The sequence below is a fragment of the Bubalus bubalis genome, chromosome 1 (genome assembly GCF_019923935.1).
Source record: "Bubalus bubalis isolate 160015118507 breed Murrah chromosome 1, NDDB_SH_1, whole genome shotgun sequence".
Taxonomy (NCBI): Eukaryota; Metazoa; Chordata; class Mammalia; order Artiodactyla; family Bovidae; genus Bubalus; species Bubalus bubalis.
The window spans coordinates 106,060,664-106,083,667 of NC_059157.1; the positions used below are offsets into that span (position 1 = coordinate 106,060,664).

The 23,004-nt window shown below is 38.7% G+C and overlaps 1 protein-coding gene across 3 annotated transcripts in view; it reads right to left on the reverse strand.

Annotated features, from left to right (window-relative positions):
* LOC102392575 (limbic system associated membrane protein) overlaps nucleotides 1-23,004 on the reverse strand; it is a 703,099-nt gene that overhangs the window by 220,121 nt on the left and 459,974 nt on the right. For all 3 annotated transcript variants that reach the window (XM_044942049.2, XM_025284375.3, XM_025284385.3), the window contains exon 3: nucleotides 16,284-16,409. In XM_044942049.2, the coding sequence (XP_044797984.1) occupies nucleotides 16,284-16,409 (126 nt within the window). The remainder of the gene's footprint in view (nucleotides 1-16,283; nucleotides 16,410-23,004) is intronic.

Genomic DNA, 23,004 nt, shown 5'->3' on the forward strand with positions numbered 1-23,004 from the left:
GTCGCACAGAGTCGGACACGACTGAAGCGACTTAGCAGCAGCCACAGCAGCAGCAGCAAGGTATTATTAGTGTTGATGATAGGCAACCCACTCCAGTATTCTTGCCTGGAGAATCCCAGGGACAATGGAGCCTGGTGGGCTGCCATCTATGGGGTCGCACAGAGTCGGACACAACTGAAGTGACTTAGCAGCAGCAGGAGCAGGTGTAGTAATAATAGCAGTAACGGTATATGTGGTGAGAAAAGACTTAAATTATTTTTGTTTGTCCGAATCTCATGGAACTCTCTCATTTAAGATAGAAGGATCAAAGAAAGAGAACCAGTTCCAAATCTGGGTGTTTTAATGGATATTGAGAATCTGTTACATCCCAGAAATGTACCACCTTAGGAGCTGAGCTTTTAAAAACAGACTGTGTGGATCTGATAAAACAACTCCAAGGATGTATCCATAAGAAGACACTATTTAGAACCAGGTCAGAAGCAAGATGAGGTGCTTACAGGCTGCCATGGTAGTAGCCCTTTATAAGTCTTCCAGTCACCAATCATCCACCCTTACACAGCATGATAGAATAAGCTTGTGAGTTACCATTGCTGCCAGACACTTCCTTGGCAGAACCATACCATAGACAAGAAGCAGACCTTAGTGAGGATTCACACATATTCTTAAAGGCTTAGCAACACTGCACAGTAGACTCAGCAGAGCCTCTGATACACTCTGACAGCCAGCAGTCAAATCAGACTGCTACAGAGACCTTAGGGTGCTTAAACGTTCCTGGGGAATTATCTCCTCTAGAGACAGTCAGCAACAGAACTGCCAAGGGCAGAAGTTAGAGCTACTCCTACATATATAAAACAAATTTTCCAAATTTTCCTTCCCACCTGGCTTCGTATATTATAGGAATTACTGAGTGGGACATGCTTTGAACTTCCTACAGTTTCTCTGACATTATGGGGTTTCCTCTATTGATAGGACATTTGGACTTAGAGAGCAGAGCCAGCAAGAGTGCTATTGCCATTCCCAGTTGGTCTCTGGATTATGGCTGTCTAGCATATGCAGCCCTAACCCCTATATGACAATATTTGGAGATGTGGCTTTGGGATGTAATTATGTGCATGTTCAGTCATGTCCAACTTTTTGCAACTCCATGGACTGTAGCCCACCAGACTTTGGGATTCTCCAGGCAAGAATACTGGAGTGGGTTCCATTTCCTCCTTCAGGGGATCTTCCCCATCCAGGGATCAAACTACATCTCCTATGTCTCTTGCATTGGCAGGTGGATTCTTTACCACTGCATTACCTTGAGTTAAGGTCATGAGGGTGGGGCCTTCATGTTGGGATTAGTGCCCTTATAGGAATACACACCAGATATTTTGCTTGCTCCCTCTCTCTCAATCATGTACCCACCAAAAAGAGGTGCAGTGTGTACACAGAGAGATACTAGTTGTCTAGAAACTAGGAAGGGAGTTCTCACCAGAGTCTGAGCATGCTGCACCTTGGTAGTGGACTTCTTGCCTCCAGAACTGTGAGAAAATAAATACCTGTTATTTAAGGACCCTAGTCTATGGTACCTTTTTTTACGCAGCCCAAGCTGAATAATAAACTATGTGCATGTGTTCTAAGTCACTTCAGTTGTGTCTGACTCTCTGCAACTCTATGGACTGTAGCCTACCAGACTCCTCTGTCCATGGGATTCTCCAGGAAGGAATGCTGGTATGGGTTGCTATGGATCAAACCTGCATCTCTTATGTCTCCTGCACTGGCAGGCAGGTTCTTTATCACTAGCACCACATGGGCAGCCTGAATAATACACTACAGTGATTGTTAAAAAAAAAAAAGTGGACTTACTTGATTTTTTAAATGAGTGGGCTTATAGAAGTCATTACAGAGGCAGCAAGCATAGTTACCATAATTAATTAGTTTCTGTGAAAATAAAAGATGTCTTCCTCTTCAAGGAACAAGGGAAACCACCTATCTTCTCTCACATGGCTCCAAAATTAAGCTGCCCAAATTCAAGAATTACCCAAAGAATTGTCCACATCTCTGTCCATACCAACTGATACTAATCTATGGGCAACCAAGTCCTCAATACCATGTGTTATATTTGGAATGCCTCTTGTTCTAAGGTGAAATTTTGGAATTTATAATTTGTTGCAATTTGTAAAGCAATTTTCTTGTGGCTTCCTTCCTTTCTTGGAGTGGTGAGGGTTTTTAAATACAAAATGTCTCTTAGATTGCCCCATGAAGGCTAACTTTCTGTAACTACTTTTCTGTTTGCCTTTCAAATCCCTCATTCCTTGATCTGGATCTGTCTTTCCACAGGTACAACATTTCAGTGACCAGGCCAAAAAGAAGATATTTTTGAAAAAGACTGATGTCATTCAAAGACTGACATTTCAGTTTTTATTATTAGAATACCTTGAAGAATTAGATCTGATTTGCATTGATATTTGCCAACTGAATTATTAAAGTTCTTTTTTTTTTCTTTTCCCTTTCCCTCATCAGATTTTAACACTTTAGTCAACAATAGACAAAGTCACAATTTAACAATCATATGACTTCACAGAGACTTCTGGGCTTTTGAACTGTTGACCAACTTGAGAAAAAAAATATCAGATTTGATGCATAAAATGAAGGTGATTACATATAAAGGAAATGGCAAGAGGGCTTACTTAATTTTTTAAATGAGTAGGCTTATAGAAGTCATTACAGAGGCAAAGGTTTTTTGTTGTTTTGTTTTTGTAAAGGAATCTGCTTCTCACATCTATTTCTTAAGTGACCTGGGGTAACTTCATTGACATGTCTTTTGTGGGCAATGTGACACCATTTGAGTTACCTATTGAGGTTTTTCTCTTTTATTAGAATTAATTGTAGACTCAGTGTACTGGAACATTTGAAAATGAACATGTATGCCTAAAGAAGGATGAGGGTTTCAGAAATGTGTGCACATTTAAAGTGATATATTAGCCTTAAATATCATTAGACTGTAGATGGAAAAAAAGTGGGAATTTCTGCGTAGTTTTTACTTCTAAACCTCTTCATCTAAAGTGACAGAACTACTAGTCATAAAAGTGCAATAGTGCACCTCAACATCAAAGTTTTAAACATATCAGACACACACACACGCAAACCAGGTCATCAGGTTATTACATAGAATCTCGAATGGTTCCATACTCATGCTTGGTAAAAATAGCACATAATCCTACCTCAAAAAGATATATTTTCTTTACATCCTTTATAGTGCGGGAGTCCTATGAGTTTATGGCATATCAGAATCACCTGGCAGATTTGTTAAATTACAAATCCCTGGGGCCCCCTCTTAGAGTTTCTGATTCTTGTAGATCTGTCTGAGGTCTGATAATTTGCATTTCTAACAAGTCCTGAGGTAATGCTAATGCTGCTGGTTTGGTGACCAGACTCTGAAAAGCTCTGCTCTGGTTTTATTACTTATTTTGGTTCAATGGTGTGCGTCACAGCCTTGCAGTCAATTCTTTCTACTCTCTAACCAAAATAACTACTGTAATTTGAGTCTATGTTTGGCTCTGTAGAATCTAAGATAATAGTAACAGTAAGCATCCCTTGAATAATGCTTTATCATTAATAAATCATTTTTGCAAACACTATCTCATTTGACACAGCACAGGTATCCTGGTAGGTGGGCAAGTATTATATTATTCATATTTTACAAATGAAAGTAGAGAGTTTAATGAACCCACTCAAAATCCCTAAAAAGTAAATGGTGAAGAACAGAGATTTGAACTCAAGCTTTCTGACTCTTAAATCCTGCATTCTTTCTACCAAGTCACTCTTTCTCTTAATCCCTTACAGTTTTTAGACAGCTTTACCCTATTCAAACTACCTTCATATTCATTATCTAATTTGATTTCTCAAAGCAACAGCACAAGGCAGACAGAGCACATATTATTGTCTAGATTTTATAGGTAAAGACATTATTAAAGATGATGAGAAAAGTGGCTACTGTCATTCAGACAGTATTTCTTCATACACAGGCTAAAATTTTCTTGTAATATTTAGCAGCAGCATCTGATGTAAAGCATCAGATGGTTCTCCTTTCCAAGTCATATTCAATGGTCCAGTATTCTAACCCCACCCCTAAACCTACACCAGTTTTTGCTTTGTTTTGTTTTCTTGGTAGGAATATATTTGGAGGGAATGCAGGTGGAGATGAAGTTTAGGGTTATCAGTAGAAAGGGAGGGAAAGTTCTTAAATTGTAGACTTTAAATACTAAAGAAAACAGTTTTATCTGCATACAAAGACTTTTTCACCTCTCATCTTGGGTTTTTCAAAGTTTAATGTGTATACAAACCACCTGAAGTTCTTGATGAAATGAAAATTCTGACTCAGTGCATCTGGAGTGGGGCCCAGCATTCTATAAAGCTCCAAGGTGATGCCAATCCTGTTGATCACAGTCCAACCTTGATAGGCAAGGGTCCATCCTATTTCTCAACACCATAATTATTTTTACTATTCTCTAAACTATCTATGAAGCTCTAGGGTGAAACAGAGAAATTCAATATAAAATACTGTAATAATATTTTGTGAATACTCTGTACATTGTGGGACTTCCCCAAATGCTATTTTGTGCTAGGCTATTTATAACACCCTTGTATTTTCCGACCTAGTCTCATCTCAAGATCTAGGATGATGCTGAAAATGTGGTCCATGGACTGGCAGAGCCAACATTACCTGGTCCTTGTGAGAAACATAGAATTTCAGGTCTCATCTCAGACCCCCTGAATTAGAATTCACATTTTAACATGATTCTTCAGATGATTTTCCAGTACAGTGAATTTAGAGATTCACTCCTTTAGATCTTTTTGCCCATGTGTACTTACACAGTTATTATGCTCATGTAGCTGGTCTTCTGGCTCACTGGGAGGATCTAATCCTCCAGAATCCCAGAATTCACCAAAGGAATTCAGCAAAAGAGATGATTTAAATGTGGAGTGAGGCAGGAAATCTGCATTTTTTTAAAACTTGCTTTGAGGTAATCCCAATGACTGGCCAGATGTAGAAATCTAATAGTGGAGATGAAAGTTATGCCACATATGGCTACAGCCAGAACGGATGGTTTACAGGTAGGGAATCATACGAGATGCTATAAAGCTTTCAGCTATGCAGCAGAGGTTCATTTTTCAGACTGACTCAACCTGTGAACTGTTCTCTACTTCTAAAACCAAGGTGGGTCTGAACTTCTGCCCCCCAACTCCCACTACAGCACTAATGCATCGGTGTGACAGTGCTGAGAGCTTTGTTACCACGTATTAAATTTTTTTCCCCAGATACGGAAACCTGAAGTAGGCATTTTAGTGTGTCTTACAGAAAGACAATGTCCTATATATTTGACACAGTAAAGCAAAAATACAGTTTCTGAAGATTCTATTCTTAAAGTCTAAACTTCAAGCAGATTCTAACAGAGTCTGACATTTAGCTAGCATAAGTAATTCATTTATTCATTCAGTAAATTTTTGCTGATCATTTACTCTGTGCTAGGCACTATACTGGCACCAAGAACATGTAGGTATTTGCTTTCATAAGGAAAATAGTAAAAACATAAACATTTAATTACTGAGTGTGAGACCTGCTTAGGAGAAGAACAACACGTTAGTGATAAAGAGAATGTCAAAGGATTTGATACAAGAATGTAAAGATTTCAGAGCATTCTCTGTAGTCCAATGGATAATAATGAGAATCCCATAGAAGCAAACCAGCACGTCAGGGCAACAAAGAAGAAATGGATCTGAACACGACCTAGAGAGCTTTCCTGAAATTTCCAAAACCTTCTTAGTAAGAGATTATCAAAACTATTAGTTGGAGAGCCTTAGTTAGATAATTCTATTGTACCATTTGCTGTTTGCTTTCCTACTCATCCATCCTTGAATTACTTGTCAATGTCTATGTAGTTTACACTTCACAATGTGAGTTATTTCCCAACAATACTATTTTTATAAAGCCTTTAATTGAATAACTCAATTGGTTGGTGGATTGATTGAGCACTTATATGCCAAGCAATGAACTAAGAATATACATATAAGTAGGATACAGTTTCTGCACTTTTATGGATCTTATAATCCAGAGATTGCACATAATTAAAATGAAATTTTATTACTTCTATTATGTGGCTTCCTGAAGGAAGTGTCATCTTGAACGCTTCAAAAGAAAAAGTTATACGGGCAAAATGATGATACAGGTGAGATGTGAAATCATGTTTGAAGAAGAAAACCAGGATGTGTGAAGGCCCCAAAGCAAGTGGACAAAACATATTCTTGAAATATAAGTAGTATTAATTTAATCTACCTACTACCTAAAGTAGAGTGATTAGGGGTTTAGGGATAGGAAAATAAATTGAATGAAGGATTCTGCCGTGCTTAGTTTGAACTTCATCCCAAAGGCAATGGGAATTCTAGCAGGAAAATTAACTCAATAATTTTAAAATTTAAAAATAGCATTTTTGTAGTAGGGGTAAAATCCCATGGACGGAGGAGCCTGGTAGGCTGCAGTCCATGGGGTCGCTAAGAGTCAGACACGACTGAGCAACTTCACTTTCACTTTTCACTTTCATGCATTGGAGAAGGAAATGGCAACCCACTCCGGTGTTCTTGCCTGGAGAATCCCAGGGACGGGGGAGCCTGGTGGGCTGCCGTCTATGGGGTTGCACAGAGTCAGACACGACTGAAGCAACTTAGCAGTAGGGGTAAATACCTAGTAGCAAGAGGTCCAACTGGAAAACTGGGAGAAATTCTTGGTCATTTTTTGGTGTTGTACTACCATTGCCTGAAATATCAATTTTATTAAGAAAATAATCACTGTAATTTACAACCTATAGGTTTTCTACAGCTACGGTTAATAATGTATTAGCTGTTACATAGCCAGACTCCGGGAGAATGGTCCCCTAGGAGAAGACGCACGGACACATGAATAAAGCAGATCAGAAAATCTCTCCCTAACAAGTTGCTGTCATGCCCTTTTGAAAAATTAACACCTCAAATGAGTATGTTGAGATATAAGGCAATATAAGATGTGAAATATTAAGACTAGCCTTGGTGAGGAACTTCCCTAGTGGTCCACTGGCTATGACTCTGCGCTCCCAATGCAGGGGGCATGGGTTCAATCCCTGGTTGGGAAACTAGATACCACATGCTGCGGCTGAGAGTTTGCATGCCACAACTAAAGATCCCGCGTGCCACAATGAAGATCAAAGATATCACAGGCCGCAACTAAGACCTGGCACAGCCAAATAAATAACTATAAATATTTAAAAAAAAAAAAAGACCAGCCTTGGTAAGAGCATTTAAAAAGTTTGCCTGGCTGCTTGCTGGAATGGATAAAGATGGCATGGAAGTCGTCTACAATCAAATCATCAGCCTCCTCCAAACTTTCACTATGGAAAGCTGACATATGGATTAATAATAATTAAAATATATTGAAAATAAGGATATCAATAATAGCTAATGCCATACTAAAGACTTTGCTTACATGTTCTCTTTTAATTCTCATGATAACCTTTGGCAAAGATTTTATTTTTAGAGCTACTTTAAAATTAGAAAACACAGACTCTTTGGAATAATGGCAAAAATATTTGAAGTCATGAGACGCTGAGAGATGTGGACTCTATTTCTGTTCTACTAGGCCATGTGCAAACCCTGTGATTAAGCTATCCCTCTACCCCCTACATGGACGCAAGCTTCTAAAATGTCCTGGAGCACTCATAGCCAAGCTAGTGCCCCAAGGACAAATTTAGGACAGCTCATTTCTCTTCAGAAAGTTTTCTGGGGATCTGATGACAGATCTGGGGAGGCCAAGAGTGAGGTGCTGGTGGTCCAAGGGCATTGGTACAACGCTCATCAGAATGGCCAGCACGTCTGCTTGTGGAAATCCTCCCATGGCTTAAAGACTGCCCGTGTCAGTTGTTCTGAGTCTCTTAAGGATTTTTAAGGTTTGGAGGCCAGTGATCATGTAGCTACATTTTGTAGTCTTCATTTTCTAGATTACCCATTTGTTTTAATGACAAGGTTACTGAAAGGGTTTGTATTTACTTGATGAGGCTATTATGAAATTATATGCATGGGAAAAGAATATGTTTCTGACCTAAATTTAAGATTTTTTTTTGTTGTTTAGTTGCTCAGTAGTGTCCAACTCTTTGTGACTCCATGGACTGCAGCCTGCCAGGCTCCTCTGTCCATGGGACTTCCCAGGCAATAATACCGGAGTGGGTTACCATTTCCTTCTCCAGGGGATCTTCCCAGTCCAGGAATTGAACCTGCATCTCCTGCATTGACAGGCAGATTGTTTACCAATGAGCCACCGGGGAAGCCCAAATGTAAGATACTCACATACAAAAATAACTATCTATATACCTGTTATACTGGTATATACTACATTGTATATTTAAAATCAATATACAAGTAAGGTTCTGAAAAGAAAAGATAGCAAGAGTTTTCTATATTTTCCTGCTCTTTGAAAGGGGAAACTAAGAACGTTAAAAAGTAAAAGGAAATAATGTATGCTAAAGAAAGAGATTAAATGATTAAATTGTAAAAGAAAATCATCATAACCTAACACTGACATCATGGTTTCACATAAAGATGCTGGCCTGTATTCGTCAATGCATTGTTTACATGTGCTCTTTTGTTACAGAGTCCAGTCTTGTTTTGCTCACTACACGATGGGCCAGTGAATCCAAGAGAGGAGGGGTTGAGACAAGGAAGAGACTTAAATCAGGAGCCAGCTGACCAAGAAGATGGCACGCTAGCACCTCAAAATAATCCTCTTATCTGAGTCTGGATGCCAGGTTCTTTTATAGATCAGAAATGGGGGGAGGTGAGGAAGCAAAGTAAAAAAGCCATTAATCTTGTAAAAATCTCCTAGAATGGCAAGCCTCAGGCAGGGTATGTGTTAATTTCTTCCTTCCTGCCATCTACAGGTGGACAGGGTTCTGAACAAAGGCAATTTAGCTTAATAGTCAGGCAGAGGGGCAGGATTCTCTGAGGCAGCCCATTCTGTATGATTATAATAACAAAAGTAATGAAAAGCAAGTCAGAAAGAAACAGTTCCAACATGGAGTCAGAATTGGCTTCTCTGCAAAACCTTCTCTGCCAAGGATACTCTTCCCACCTCTATTTTCTTGCCCTGGTTCTATTTATCCTTGAGGTCTTAGCCTAAGCTTCCTGGAGCTTTGCTGGCCTTGCAGATTTTGCTATGTTGGCCCTGTTTTATGGTCTTATTGAATGCCACTATAATTTTCCTTTGTACTATATAAATCTATTTAAGTGGTTATTCACGCAATTATTAGCTTAATACTCTGCTTTCTTGTTGAACTATAAGTTCTACTTGTGCAGGGACCATGTCTGTCTTGCTTCTCATTTTGGCCTTTTACAGAGTGAGCATTCTATAAATATTTCTTTTCAGAAAAACAAAGTGTAATCAAGATCAAGATTAATTTGAATATAATTCTATATTGATGGAAGATATGCTTTAAAAACAATATATATTTTGGGGCTCCAAAATCACTGCAGATGGTGACTGAAGCCATGAAATTTAAAGACGCTTGCTCCTTGGAAGAATCAAGCTATGACCAACCTAGACAGCATATTAAAAAGCAGAGACATTACTTTACCAACAAAGGTCCATTTAGTCAAAGCTATGGTTTTTCCAGTAGTCATGTAAAGATGTGAGAGTTGGACTATAAAGAAAGCTGAGCACCGAAGAATTGATGCTTTTGAACTGTGGTGTTGGAGAAGACTCTTGAGAGTCCCTTGGAGTGCAAGGAGATCCAACCAGTCCATCCTGAAGGAAATCAGTCCTGAATATTCATTGGAAGGACTGATGCTGAAGCTGAAACTCCAATACTTTGGCCACCTGATGCAAAGAACTGACTCATTGGAAAAGACCCTGATGCTGGGAAACACTGAAGGCAGGAGGAGAAGGGGATGCCAGAGGATGAGACGGTTGGATGGCATCACCAACTCGATGGACATGAATTTGAGCAAGCTCTGGGAGTTGGTGATAGACAGGGAAGCCTGGCGTGCTGCAGTCCATGGGGTCACAGAGTCGGACACAACTGAGCAACTGAACTGACTGACAGGTAAGACAATAAAAAGAAAACATAGCAAGACTTTTCTTTGTTTTTCTGCTCTTTGTAAACAGAAAATGAGAATATTAAAAATTAAAGACTGCAAAAATAAATAAAAGTAATCAATAGAATATGTTGAACCAATATTGTTTAAATTATCACTAAATGGTCAAGACTCCTTACCTGCAAAGGTAATAGACTTGACTCTTTCATATCATTATATTGATACTACCAAGACTGTCTTAACAGAACCTTCTGGAAGGTCCATAAAAGAAATCCCAGAGAAAGACTTTTCTGAAACTTTAACTGTAGATTATATAATCTCTACGTTCTCTCTGTAAAATGTGAACTAAACTAATTCTAACATGCTAACTGAAAAGGCCAGATGATAGCTACTTGCAATATATGCTTCTGGAATTCAACTTAAAGAAATGAATTTAGTTTAACATTATGTATTTCTTCCAAACCCATGAAGGCAGAGTCTAGGCTGGACATATTAATAATTGGGTAAGTTATAAAATCAGAAGTAAGACAGATGGAGCTATAACATCAATGGAGTTTAAGAGCACTATTAGGCAAGGATTCAACTTGTAAATGAACTGAAAGAGTCTGGCTAAGTGATAAAACCCAACCTCCAATGAACAAGGGGATTTCAGACTCTTCAGAGTCCTGTTCTCCTTAGAATGTTTTCCCCACCCCATCAACATAGAAAATGCTTCTTTTTTATGGAAAGACAGTTGATGTACAACTATATTTATATAAGTTATAGGTGTACAATATAGTGATTCACAAGTTTTAAAGGTTATACACTGTTCATAATTATTATAAAATATTGGCTACATTCCCTGTGTTGTACAATATATCCTTGTAGCTTATTTATTTTACACATAATACTCTGTACCTCTTACTCCCCTACCTCTATATTGCCCCTCCCCACTTCTGCTTCCCTCTGCCCACTAGAAGCCACTAGTTAGTTCTCTTTATGAGTCCGTTTATTTATTTTTTTATATTCACTAGTTTGTTGTATTTTTTAGATACTACATACAAATGATATTATATATTTATCTTTCTCTCTCTGACACTTCACTTAGTATGATAATCCCTAGTTCCATCCATGTTGCCACAAATGGCAAAATGTAGTTCTTTTTTATGGCTGAGTAGCATTCCATTGTATAATTAAACCACATCTCTTTTATCCATTCATCTCTTGGACACATAGGTTGCTGCTGTATTTTGGTAATTGTAAATACTGTTGTTTGAACATTGGGATGCATATATCTTTTCAAATTACTGTGTGTTCTTTTGTTCTTTTATAAATATAAAATATTCCTTACATGAGCTTTCTATATGTGGTGCTGATGTTAAATCTGACTTAGGCAAGAGAATTATAAAATGCCTACTAAATTGCTCTCAGCCTGAGGGGCTAAGTTCTCAGTGTTCCAGGTATAGGAAGCTACTGAGGATGTAAAAACTTTTGTAGAAATGAAATATATAGAAAAACTATTGTTGTCATTGTTGTTTAGTCACTAAATAGTGTCCAACTTTTTGTGACTCCATGACTGTGGCCCACTAGGTTCCTCTATCCATGAGATTTCCCAGGCAAGAATATCGGAGTGTATTGCTATCTCCTTCACCAGGGGATCTTCCTGACCCAGGAACTGAACCCGCATCTTCTGCATTGGCAGGTGAATTCTTTACCACTGAGCCACCAGGGAAGCCCAGAAACTCTGTAACCATGAACAAACCTGACAAGGCATGAGGCACAGTTGAGAAAGATACTTCGTCTGGAATGTGAGAAGAAAGATTTAGAAACAAAGTTAAACGAAGATGGGAGCAGCTTAGCTCATAGAAGTGAGATCAAACACACCATAGAAAATACATGTTACAGTGCAATTGCCCTCTGGGAATTACAGGATTATGAAAGTCTAACTTAATTAAGGGAGAAAATAGGTCACATTTAACAACCGCATATGTGACACATCATTTTGACTATAGAAGAACTGAAGAGGAGAGAAAAATTAAGATATCAAAAATACAGGGAAGGGAACCATAGAATTCATCAATCTCTTCTCCTCCATCTATATCAAGTATGCTCTGATTTTATATATATAAAAAATTCACCATTGTTCTAATCTCCCTCATTAAAAAACACTTGAAGTATTCTTGAAAAAGAAATTTCAGGTGTCAAAAGAAAAAGAAACAAAATGATCCAACAATTTTTTTTTAAAAAAGGACTGAATTAAGAGGTAATAAATATTCTTCTTCTCATAAAAATATACCTTGCACCTACTTTCCTTTCTCCCCCTTGTGTCATCAAGTGACAGGTAATCAAGTACTTGTGAACCCTGTATGAAATCTCCCCCTTTTCAGGGCTCAATGTCCCTGTGGGGTCGAGCTAATTACAGGTACATTTCCTCTGCAAGGCAGTCACACTCTGTTCTATTGAAGGCACAATTAATTATTGAACAAAGCTAGCTGGAGATTTTTGCTCGTATGGCCATGGGTTGCAGGTAGCTTTGCTGTCACACAGGGAGCAGAGCCTCTTCTTTGAGTGTCTTTATGAAAGGCTTTGCATTATAGCTGAAAAGGATCAACCCCTGTTTCCAAATTTTGCAAAGGAAAACACACAAAACAACCCCCCCCAATTTCCTGTATAGAATAGTAAAGACAAATTCTCTCATGTAATCAAAATATGATTATGATCAGGTGGTTATTTAGATCAGATGTGAAAAAGATGAAAAAGTAGACGGGAATTAATACCCATTGTAGAGCGAATTGGAGTCTGTCCTTGAGTCTGTGGGCTTCCCTTGGGCTTCCCTAGTGGCTCAGAGGTAAAGAATCTGCCTGCAATGCAGGAAACCTGGGTTCGATCCCTGACTTGGAAAGATTCCCTGGAGGAGGGCATGGCAACCCACTCCAGTACTCTTGCCTGGAGAATCCCATGGACAGAGGAACCTGGCAGGCTATACAGTCCATAGTGTCACACAGAGTTGGACACGACTGAAGCAATCAAGCAGCAGCAGCAGCTTGGGTCTGTGAATGGAGCAAGGAAGTAGTTTTGCAGGTGCCAGAGCAGGATTTGACCCAGAGAGAGGGTCTAGATAGATTATAGAAGAATAAAGTTCTTTCTCTTAGGATGTATTTAGGAACTTAATGGGAGATCTTCCCAAAGCCCTATGGAGTCATAGACGAATGCAGAAAATCCTTGTCCCATGCTTCAAGCCATAGTCTTGAGCAAGGGTCTATAAACTATTCTGTAAAGGGCCAGATAGAAAATATTTTAGGCTTTAAGGGTTAAACCATATCTGTTGCAACAAGTCTGCTGTCTTTTTTTTTTTTTTTAAAGCAGCCATAGACATCATATAAATGACTAAGCATGGCTGTATTTCATTAAAACTGTATTTAAGGGCGTGGAAATTTTAGTGTCCATATATTTTTTAAAATTCTTTTGATTTTTTTCTAACCATTTAAAAATTATTCTAAGCTTGCAAAAAAAAGTGAGGTGGGTTGAATTTGGCCCAGGGACTATAGTTTCCTGACACCACCCTCCCCCGACTATTGGGAATTCTTCTGTGTACACCAATTTTTCTATTAATTTTGAAGTCCCTCAGGTTCTCTGACTGTATGTAAATGGTCCCTTTATTCTGGAAGATCTAGCTTGTCCTTTGATCTTTAGATGACTTGAAATATCATGGATAACCAGATTATTCAGGGTTCAAACCATTTGTTTACTGTCATTAACAAGTTTACTAAAGTTAGCCATGAAAATCTACAGTTATAGAACAAGCCTGGGGAAGTCTTGAAACTGGTTTGATTTCATTACTTTTCTGAACTGAGGGGATAAAAAAGAATTATCTTTCATTTCAGATCATCAATAGTATTTTTCCCTGAAAAAAAAAACAAAACAAAACTATTTACTAGTCAATAATGCACCAAAGGGATAAGGCATTTTTATTAATATTAATGCAGTTTATTTCTTGATTATAACTTGAATATAATCTATTTCCTCCTTTCTTCTTTTCTTTTATCTGCCATATAGTCCATAAAAATAAGAGATCATAAATACTATACAAACATTTAAATTAATTACAAAAGGGAGATGATATGAAAATAAATATAAGAAAACAAGATGAAAGCAAGAGTGTGTCTATATATGGATTTGATGCCATAAATCCCACACAGTTTGTTCAAAATCCATTTCATTAAGGTGTAATTTATATGATTTCCTCTATTCTTTTTCAGACTGGTTATAAATTTGGCTCTAAGTTTGGTAACAGTTAATACAATGAAGGACTCCTCATTATTTGTAAAAATTCATTGTGTTCATTTAAAAAAACAAACCATTGCTTAGAAATAGGACAGTAGAAATACTGAAATAAAAGAGGAACTTCCTCAAAGGGTCCTTTCAGAGGAAACTATGTAATGCAATAACAATCTTTCAAAGCAACATTACAGAAAACGCAATGATTTCAGAGGATATCTTCTATAAATCCTTAAATATGTGCCCCAAACTTTTATACCAAATTGTCACTTAGTAAAATCAATTTTACAGGAGAAAGGTAGGTATGTTGTGTGATTGAGGGTTAATATATGCAATTCCATTCAAGGAGAATGTGCTCTGGAGGTTAAATTTAATCCAGGGGAAAGGTATATGATAACCAGTGGCTCAAACTTCAGATAATCCTGCATTTGTATTTTTTTCCATGTGAGGTTTAAAATGAGAATGAGAGGATATGAGTTTGAAGTTCATCCCATAAATAAGTGCCTCATTTACTGCTTTTATATATTCTCAACAAATAACAAGCTGTAAGCATTAATAACAAGAATGAGTTTTGACTTAACATCATCTTAAGAAAATAGAAGCCTCTAATCAAACTGGTGCCTAAATAAAAGACTATTCCATAGGTTAGTCCAAACTTCACCTGGTAAATTAATTTGAGGGCTAATATGAAATGGAGGCCCATATTTTCACACCACAAAATACAAAATTATTTAAAGATGCTATAACTAAACACTACCCTAGTCTGGTCTTTCAGAAGTATATCAATATAGATCCCATTGTCTATCTAGCTTTGCATAACAATATTTATGGTGTTCACTTCAAAATTAATATGTTGTATTTGAATCTGTAGATATTTATATGAGAAAATGTTAAGAGAATATCAGATATAAATGAGTTAAATGTTTGGGGCTAGTTACCAAAATAAATGATATTTTATAAGAAAAATTGATCCACAATTCCTCTTTCTGGAAGAACTAAATAGCAGACCCGATTCTGTAAATACTGTGTCAGTCACAAAGGCATAGTTTTGTAGGTAAGAAAATTCAGTCTGTGGAGTAGAAGAGGACACATGCAGTTAATCCTAAATAATTCGGTAAAAACATTTAAATGGGATTTAAAAGGCAGTAGAACCTCAGAACCTAGTGACGGTTGTGGGAAGGAGGAGGGGAGAATGCAGACGACATTTCTGAGAAATGATTTTCCAACTTTTATTAAATTAGCATCAATAGCTGGAGATGCATAATGAGTTCATGAAGGTTAGTCCATGCCTGGTGCCCCTCCAGAGAGCCAGATGCTAAGGACAGGCTATTGCAAGTCACAACTTTGTATTATGCCTGAAAGATTCCTTCACAAGGTGCTACAGTATTAGGAAACTATATTTAAGAGCAAAGCAACACAAAAAGCACACAAAGAATTATGGGAATTTAATCCATACAAAATATTGTCCCAAGACATTCAGATACCGACCTGCTTTAGACATAATTATTAAGTCATTTAATGCATTTAATGTTTCTATATTGGTTGCCTTGGGGGAGTGGCCTATTAAAATGAAATATACCTTATATATAAACCACAGAACTATATATATAGTATAATATATATATGGTATGGTTATAGACTTTATAGAGATGGACATAGAGATGACCCTAAACAAGTTAGCTCTATGCGACTATTCTAACAGTGTTTTTTAAAATTTATTTACTTTTTAATTGAAGGATAATTGCTTTAGAGAATTCTGTTGGCTTCTGCCAAACATCAACATGAATCAGCCATAGTTATACAAGGGAGGGAGGTTCTAATAGTGTTTTAATAACAATACACAGCCTTGCCTTTTGGATCCAATGGAATCACAGAAGCATGAGGATATTTTAAACGGTGTGTTGTATCTTGGGGCCTGGAGAGTTGCTTACCGGTTGGCGTAAGGTGTCTCCAGGTGATCACAGGTTCAGGACGGCCATTGGCCATGCAGACCAGGGTGACGTTGCTGCCCTCATTCACAGTGACATCCGAAGAGATGTTGGAGATCTTTGGTGGAACTGTTAAGACAAAAACAAATGGAATAAATAACCACATTATTAAAAGTAGGTTTGCAGTGCTGGTCCATGCAATTGGAAGTGGCAAATCTAAGCAAAGTACTTTTCTGACTTGAACCATTTGAATTTTTGTGTTAAGAAGATTACATACTTTAGAACTTCCTTACAGGTTCAGTGAGCAGATGTAAAGGATGGGTCTTACTATAAGGTGAGAATCTTTCCACTGTGGTCAAGCACTATAGGAAGTACACAGAGTAACACAATGAAAATATCTTAGCTCTTTTATGATTCCAAGGGACCTGGTTTTGTTATTAGAGAGTGTGCACAAGTATAAGCATTAAGAATAGATTTTTCTTATCACTAGGTACTACTTACATTTATTTTCTTATGTAGATAAAATGAATGTATTTCCTTCAAATGTCAGGAAAAGAAAAGCAATGTTATTTAATATCAGATTGCAAGTTGTGTTATTAAGATGCAGTAATCTGGTTGTTTACAATCTAGCCACATAATGAAATCCCTAGTTAATCACTACAACAGAAAGTCCTAAATATCATCTTGGTGACTGACAGGTCTGATGATGTTACCTCAGAGGTTAAACATGGAATTTATAAGGCCTATGTCACAGACAGGAGGGAGTGCATGTGTGCTAAGTCTCTTTAGTCACAACTGATTCTTTCCAACCCTAAGAACTGTAGCTTGCCAGGCTCCTCTGTCCATGGATTCTCCAGGCAAGAACATTGGAGTGGGTTGTCATGCCCTCCTCCAGGGGATCTTTCAGACCCAGGGGTCTAACCTGCGTCTCTTGCATCTCCTGCATTGGCAGGCAGGTTCTTTACAATTAGCGCCACTGGGAAGCCCCAAGTTCAGTTCAGTCACTCAGTTGTGTCCGACTCTTTGCGACCCCATGGACTGCAGAACACCAGGCTTCCCTGTCCATCACCAACTCCCGGAGCCTACTCAAACTCATGTCCATCACGTCAGTGATGCCATCCAACCATCTCATCCTCTGTTGTCCCCTTCTCTTCCTACCTTCAATCTTCCCTAGCATCAGGGTCTTTTCAAATGAATCAGTTCTTTGCATCAGGTGGCCAAATATTGGCGTTTCAGCTTCAGCATCACTCCTTCCAATGAATATTCAGGACTGATCTCCTTTAGGATGGACTGGTTGGATTTCCTAGCAGTCCAAGAGACTCTCAAGAGTCTTCTCCAACACCACAGTTTAAAAGCATTAATTCTTCGCTGCTCAGCTTTCTTTAGTCCAACTCTTACAACCATACATGACTACTGGAAAAACCATAGCTTTGACTAGACAGACCTTTGTTGGCAAAGTAATGTCTCTGCTTTTTGCTATCTAGGTTGGTCATAGCTTTTCTTCCAAGGAGCAAGCGTCTTTTAATTTCATGGCTGCAGTCACCATCTGCAGTGATTTTGGACCTCCCCAAAATAAAGTCTGTCACTGTTTCCATTGTTGCCCCATCTATTTGCCAACAAGTGATGAGACTGGATGGGATGATGGGAAGACCCAAGACCTTATGTAAATTATATGTATTATCTCAATAACTCCTTATAATAAGTAAATAATATCCTATGAGGATTTTATTTATGGGTAGGAAAATAAGTTATAGAAGAGGCTAGGTGATAAGCAGAAAACAGATGTGAATCTAAAAAGACTCCAGGGCCCACAGTCTTAAGCCCTACTTGAATGAAACTTCATCTTCACAATCCAGGCTACCAGATGGCCAAAAATAATGGGAATTATTTTTTGGTGATATGAGAAATAAGTCCCCAGGGGCTAGCTGTACTGCCGTCTGACTTCCTTCATTAGTGTTCAGGGCAGCAACATTAGATTTCATACTGGTGGGCTTAAGTGGAAAGTGAATTACTTACTCACAAATTTCATCACAGAGGTTATGCCCTGATTACAAATTGCAGAGTTTATGCTATGATGATGATTTTCCTTTTCCTATTTTTTTTAACTCTTAGTTGCTTGTGCTGTCCCTGAGAAACTATGTGTCAGGGGAGGGAAGAAGACAAGAAAGCATGAAGAAGTTCAATAAAAAACAAAACCAAAAAACTTTTTTCCCCCACTCTTCCTGCCCATTAGAGACTGTGCAGAGACAAATAAAACGGGAACATTTTCTGCTTGTAGAAACAGCTGCCTGACAACCATAAGATTCCGCAGATCTCTGTTAGCAGTTATTGATGGTACCTGGGCAACTGACCAGGGCAGAGTGTCAAAGGAGGAAGTGGGAGGAGAATTCTCTTGACTAGCATTCTTCTCACAATGGCATCTTATATGGCCTCTGGGTAGGAACCAATCATTCCAAACCAAACACAATGGCAGAAATAGAATGTAGTTGATTCCTGTTACTTATTAATTTCTATTGGTATAGTTTCTGTTTCCTCTTTGGGTTAAGAGTATTTTTCTCATATTCATACATTGACTTATAATATAGTATCTTAGACTTTTACAAGGAGGACCTGAAAAGTTATACCCATTTAATAGGGAAGAACTTGAGGCCCAGAGTGGAATAATGGCTTATCAAAGGTGATCCCATCAAGAAATATGGCTAGGCTTAGAATTCAGAGCTCCTGTATGTCCAATTGTTCTATTGTTTAATAGTCACACTTTCTCTTTCCCAATTGAATAAGCCATTGTTCTGATCATGTCCCATAACAAATACAATACTACTCATGATGGTGTTGGAGAACAAGACTTAGACATCCTAGGAATCTTTCCTCAACAACCTAAAACCTGCAAAAGGAAGCTGTATAGTAATTACAAGAGCTCACATCACTTAATTCATTGCTAATTCTGAATTCCAAGACAGGACACAGAGTACAGAAAACAAACAAACAAACAAACAAACACAGATATGGTCTGATTTAAAAAGAAAAAGTGGAGGGGGAAAGACTCCATACCCCTAAAATATTGACTATAAAAACATGAAAATTAACAAAACAAAAATCTCCAATGGTCAAGATCCCTGAGAGCTTTTAACAATGATAAAATTTACTATATTGCCTCTCCTTTATACGAGGAATATATATGTACTAAGGACTTTGATTTTACATGGCACAAAGCGGGGGGTGGTCACTTGTTCAATGTTATATAGACAGGTGGTGATAAAACTGAGAATAAAATAAAGAATAATTGACTACAGGGCTATGTTTCGGCCACCAACTATATTCCTTTTCCTAATTAAGGACAATATGTTCAGGCTCTGGCTCTCAGATACTGGAGACGGAGACAGCATTTGAGCTAAACAGTTAGAAATGTAATCGTGCTGACATTGTATCCCATCCTGGGTCACTAACTAATAGTTTTTACTCCACTGTTTATCTTCCTATTTTATTGGAAGTTTTTTCCCATAAGCATTTATATATGATGTAGTCTTTCTGTTCTAGAAAGAAGACCCCCCCCCCCCACAACCCTGCCAAATCCCATCTTACCTACTTTCAAACCTCTCTATCTCCACGTTCTTGAAGGAATTGTTCTATCTCATGTCTTCATTCCCTAATTCACATTTCATACTCCAACCTTCAGTGCAATCTAGACTCACTCATTAACTTCCAAAGAAACTGCTCTCAAGAAGCTCACCAATGTCCTTGAACCATATTGCTTTTAGGTCCAATGAAAAATTTTGTTATTATTCCCATTTTTCTCTGAAGTACTTTTTGTTGATAGTAACATCATTTTAGCGCGGGTGGCTGTGACCTGTGCATTTAGCGTGGGCGGATGCGACGTGCGCTACCCCACGTCCGAGGTTAGGGGCAGAAGCCGGGAGGACCCCATGCCCGAGAGGAGGCGGCCAAGAGGAGTTACCCCACATCCGAGGTCAGGGGCTGCAGCCGGGAGGAGCTACCTCACGTGGAGGAGTGGTGGCTGCGTGGGCGCAGAAGGGCCTAGAGGAGCTATTCCACGTTCAAGGTCAGAAGGGGTGGCGATGAGGAGATACCCCTCGTCCAAGGTAAGGAGCAGCGGCTGCACTTTGCTGGAGCAGCCGTGAAGAGATACCCCATGTCCAAGGTAAGAGAAACCCAAGTAAGATGGTAGGTGTTACAAGTGGGCATGAGAGGGCAGACACACTGAAACCATACTCACAGAAAACTAGTCAATCTAATCACACTAGGACCACAGCCTTCTCTAACTCAATAAAACAAAGCCATGCCCCTGGGGCCACCCAAGACAGGCGGGTCATGGTAGAGAGATTTGACAGAATGTGGAAACGAACAGAGATCATTCTGTCGTTTTTGAGATTGCAAAACGTTTTTGAGATTCTCCACTGGAGAAGGGAATGGCAAACCACTTCGGTATTCTTGCCTTGAGAAACCCATGAACAGTATGAAAAGGCAAAATGATAGGATACTGAAAGAGGAACTCCCCAGGTCAGTAGGTGCCCAATATGCTACTGGAGATCAGTGGAGAAATAACTCCAGAAAGAATAAAGGGATGGAGCCAAAGCAAAAACAATACCCAGTTGTGGATGTGACTGGTGATAGAAGCAAGGTCCGATGCTGTAAAGAGCAGTATTGCATAGGAACCTGGAATGTCAGGTCCATGAATCAAGGCAAATTGGAAGTGGTCAAACAAGAGATGGCAAGAGTGAATGTCGACATTCTAGGAATCAGCGAACTAAAATGGACTGGAATGGGTGAATTTAACTCAGATGACCATTATATCTACTACTGCGGGCAGGAATCCCTCAGAAAAAATGGAGTAGCCATCATGGTCAACAAAAGAGTTCGAAATGCAGTACTTGGATGCAGTCTCAAAAACGACAGAATGTTCTCTGTTCATTTCCAAGGCAAACCATTCAATATCACAGTAATCCAAGTCTATGCCCCAACCAGTAACACTGAAGAAGCTGAAGTTGAACGGTTCTATAAAGACCTACAAGACCTTTTAGAACTAAGACCCAAAAAAGATGTCCTTTTCATTATAGGGGACTGGAATACAAAAGTAGGAAGTCAAGAAACACCTGGAGTAACAGGCAAATTTGGTCTTGGAATATGGAATGAAGCAGGGCAAAGACTAATAGAGTTTTGCCAAGAGAACGCACTGGTCATAGCAAACACCCTCTTCCAACAACACAAGTGAAGACTCTACACATGGACATCACCAGATGTTCAATACCGAAATCAGATTGATTATATTCTTTGCAGCCAAAGATGGAGAAGCTCTATACAGTCAACAAAAACAAGACCAGGAGCTGACTGTGGCTCAGATCATGAACCCCTTATTGCCAAATTCAGACTTAAATTGAAGAAAGTAGGGAAAACCACTAGACCATTCAGATATGACCTAAATCAAATCCCTTATGATTATACAGTGGAAGTGAGAAATAGATTTAAGGGACTAGATCTGATAGACTGCCTGATGAACTATGGACGGAGGTTCGTGACATTGTACGGGAGACAGGGATCAAAACCATCCCCATGGAAAAGAAATGCAAAAAAGCAACATGGCTGTCTGGGGAGGCTTTACAAATAGCTGTGGAAAGAAGAGAAGCAAAAAGCAAAGGAGAAAAGGAAAGATAATAAGCATCTGAATGGAGAGTTCCAAAGAATAGCAAGAAGAGATAAGAAAGCCTTCCTCAGTGATCAATGCAAAGAAATAGAGGAAAACAACAGAATGGGAAAGACTAGAGATCTCTTCAAGAAAATTAGAGATACCAAGGGAACATTTCATGCAAAGATGGGCTCAATAAAGGACAGAAATGGTATGGACCTAACAGAAGCAGAAGGCATTAAGAAGAGGTGGCAAGAATACACAGACGAACTGTACAAAAAAATCTTCATGACCCAGATAATCACGATGGTGTGATCACTGACCTAGAGCCAGACATCCTGGAATGTGAAGTCAAGTGGGCCTTAGAAAGCATCACTATGAACAAAGCTAGTGGAGGTGATGGAATTCCAGTTGAGCTATTTTCAAATCCTGAAAGATGATGCTGTGAAAGTGCTGCACTCAATATGCCAGCAAATGTGGAAAACTCAGCAGTGGCCACAAGGACTGGAAAAGGTCAGTTTTCATTCCAATCCCAAAGAAAGGCAATGCCAAAGAATGCTCAAACTACCGCACAATTGCACTCATCTCACACACTAGTAAAGTAATGCTCAAAATTCTCCAAGCCAGGCTTCAGCAATATGTGAACCATGAAATTCCAGTTGTTCAAGCTGGTTTTAGAAAAGGCAGAGGAACCAGAGACCAAATTGCCAACATCCACTGGATCATCATCAAAAAAGCAAGACAGTTCCAGAAAAATATCTATTTCTGCTTTACTGACTATGCCAAAGCCTTTGACTGTGTGGATCACAATAAACTGTGGAAAATTCTTCAAGAGATGGGAATACCAGACCACCCAATCTACCTCCTGAGAAATTTGTATGCAGGTCAGGAAGCAACAGTTAGAATAGGACATGGAACAACAGCATGGTTCCAAATAGGAAAAGGAGTACATCAAGGCTGTATATTGTCACCCTGCTTATTTAACTTATATGCAGAGTACATCATGAGAAATGCTGGCCTGGAAGAAGCACAAACTGGAATCAAGATTGCCGGGAGAAATATCAATAACCTCAGATATGCAGA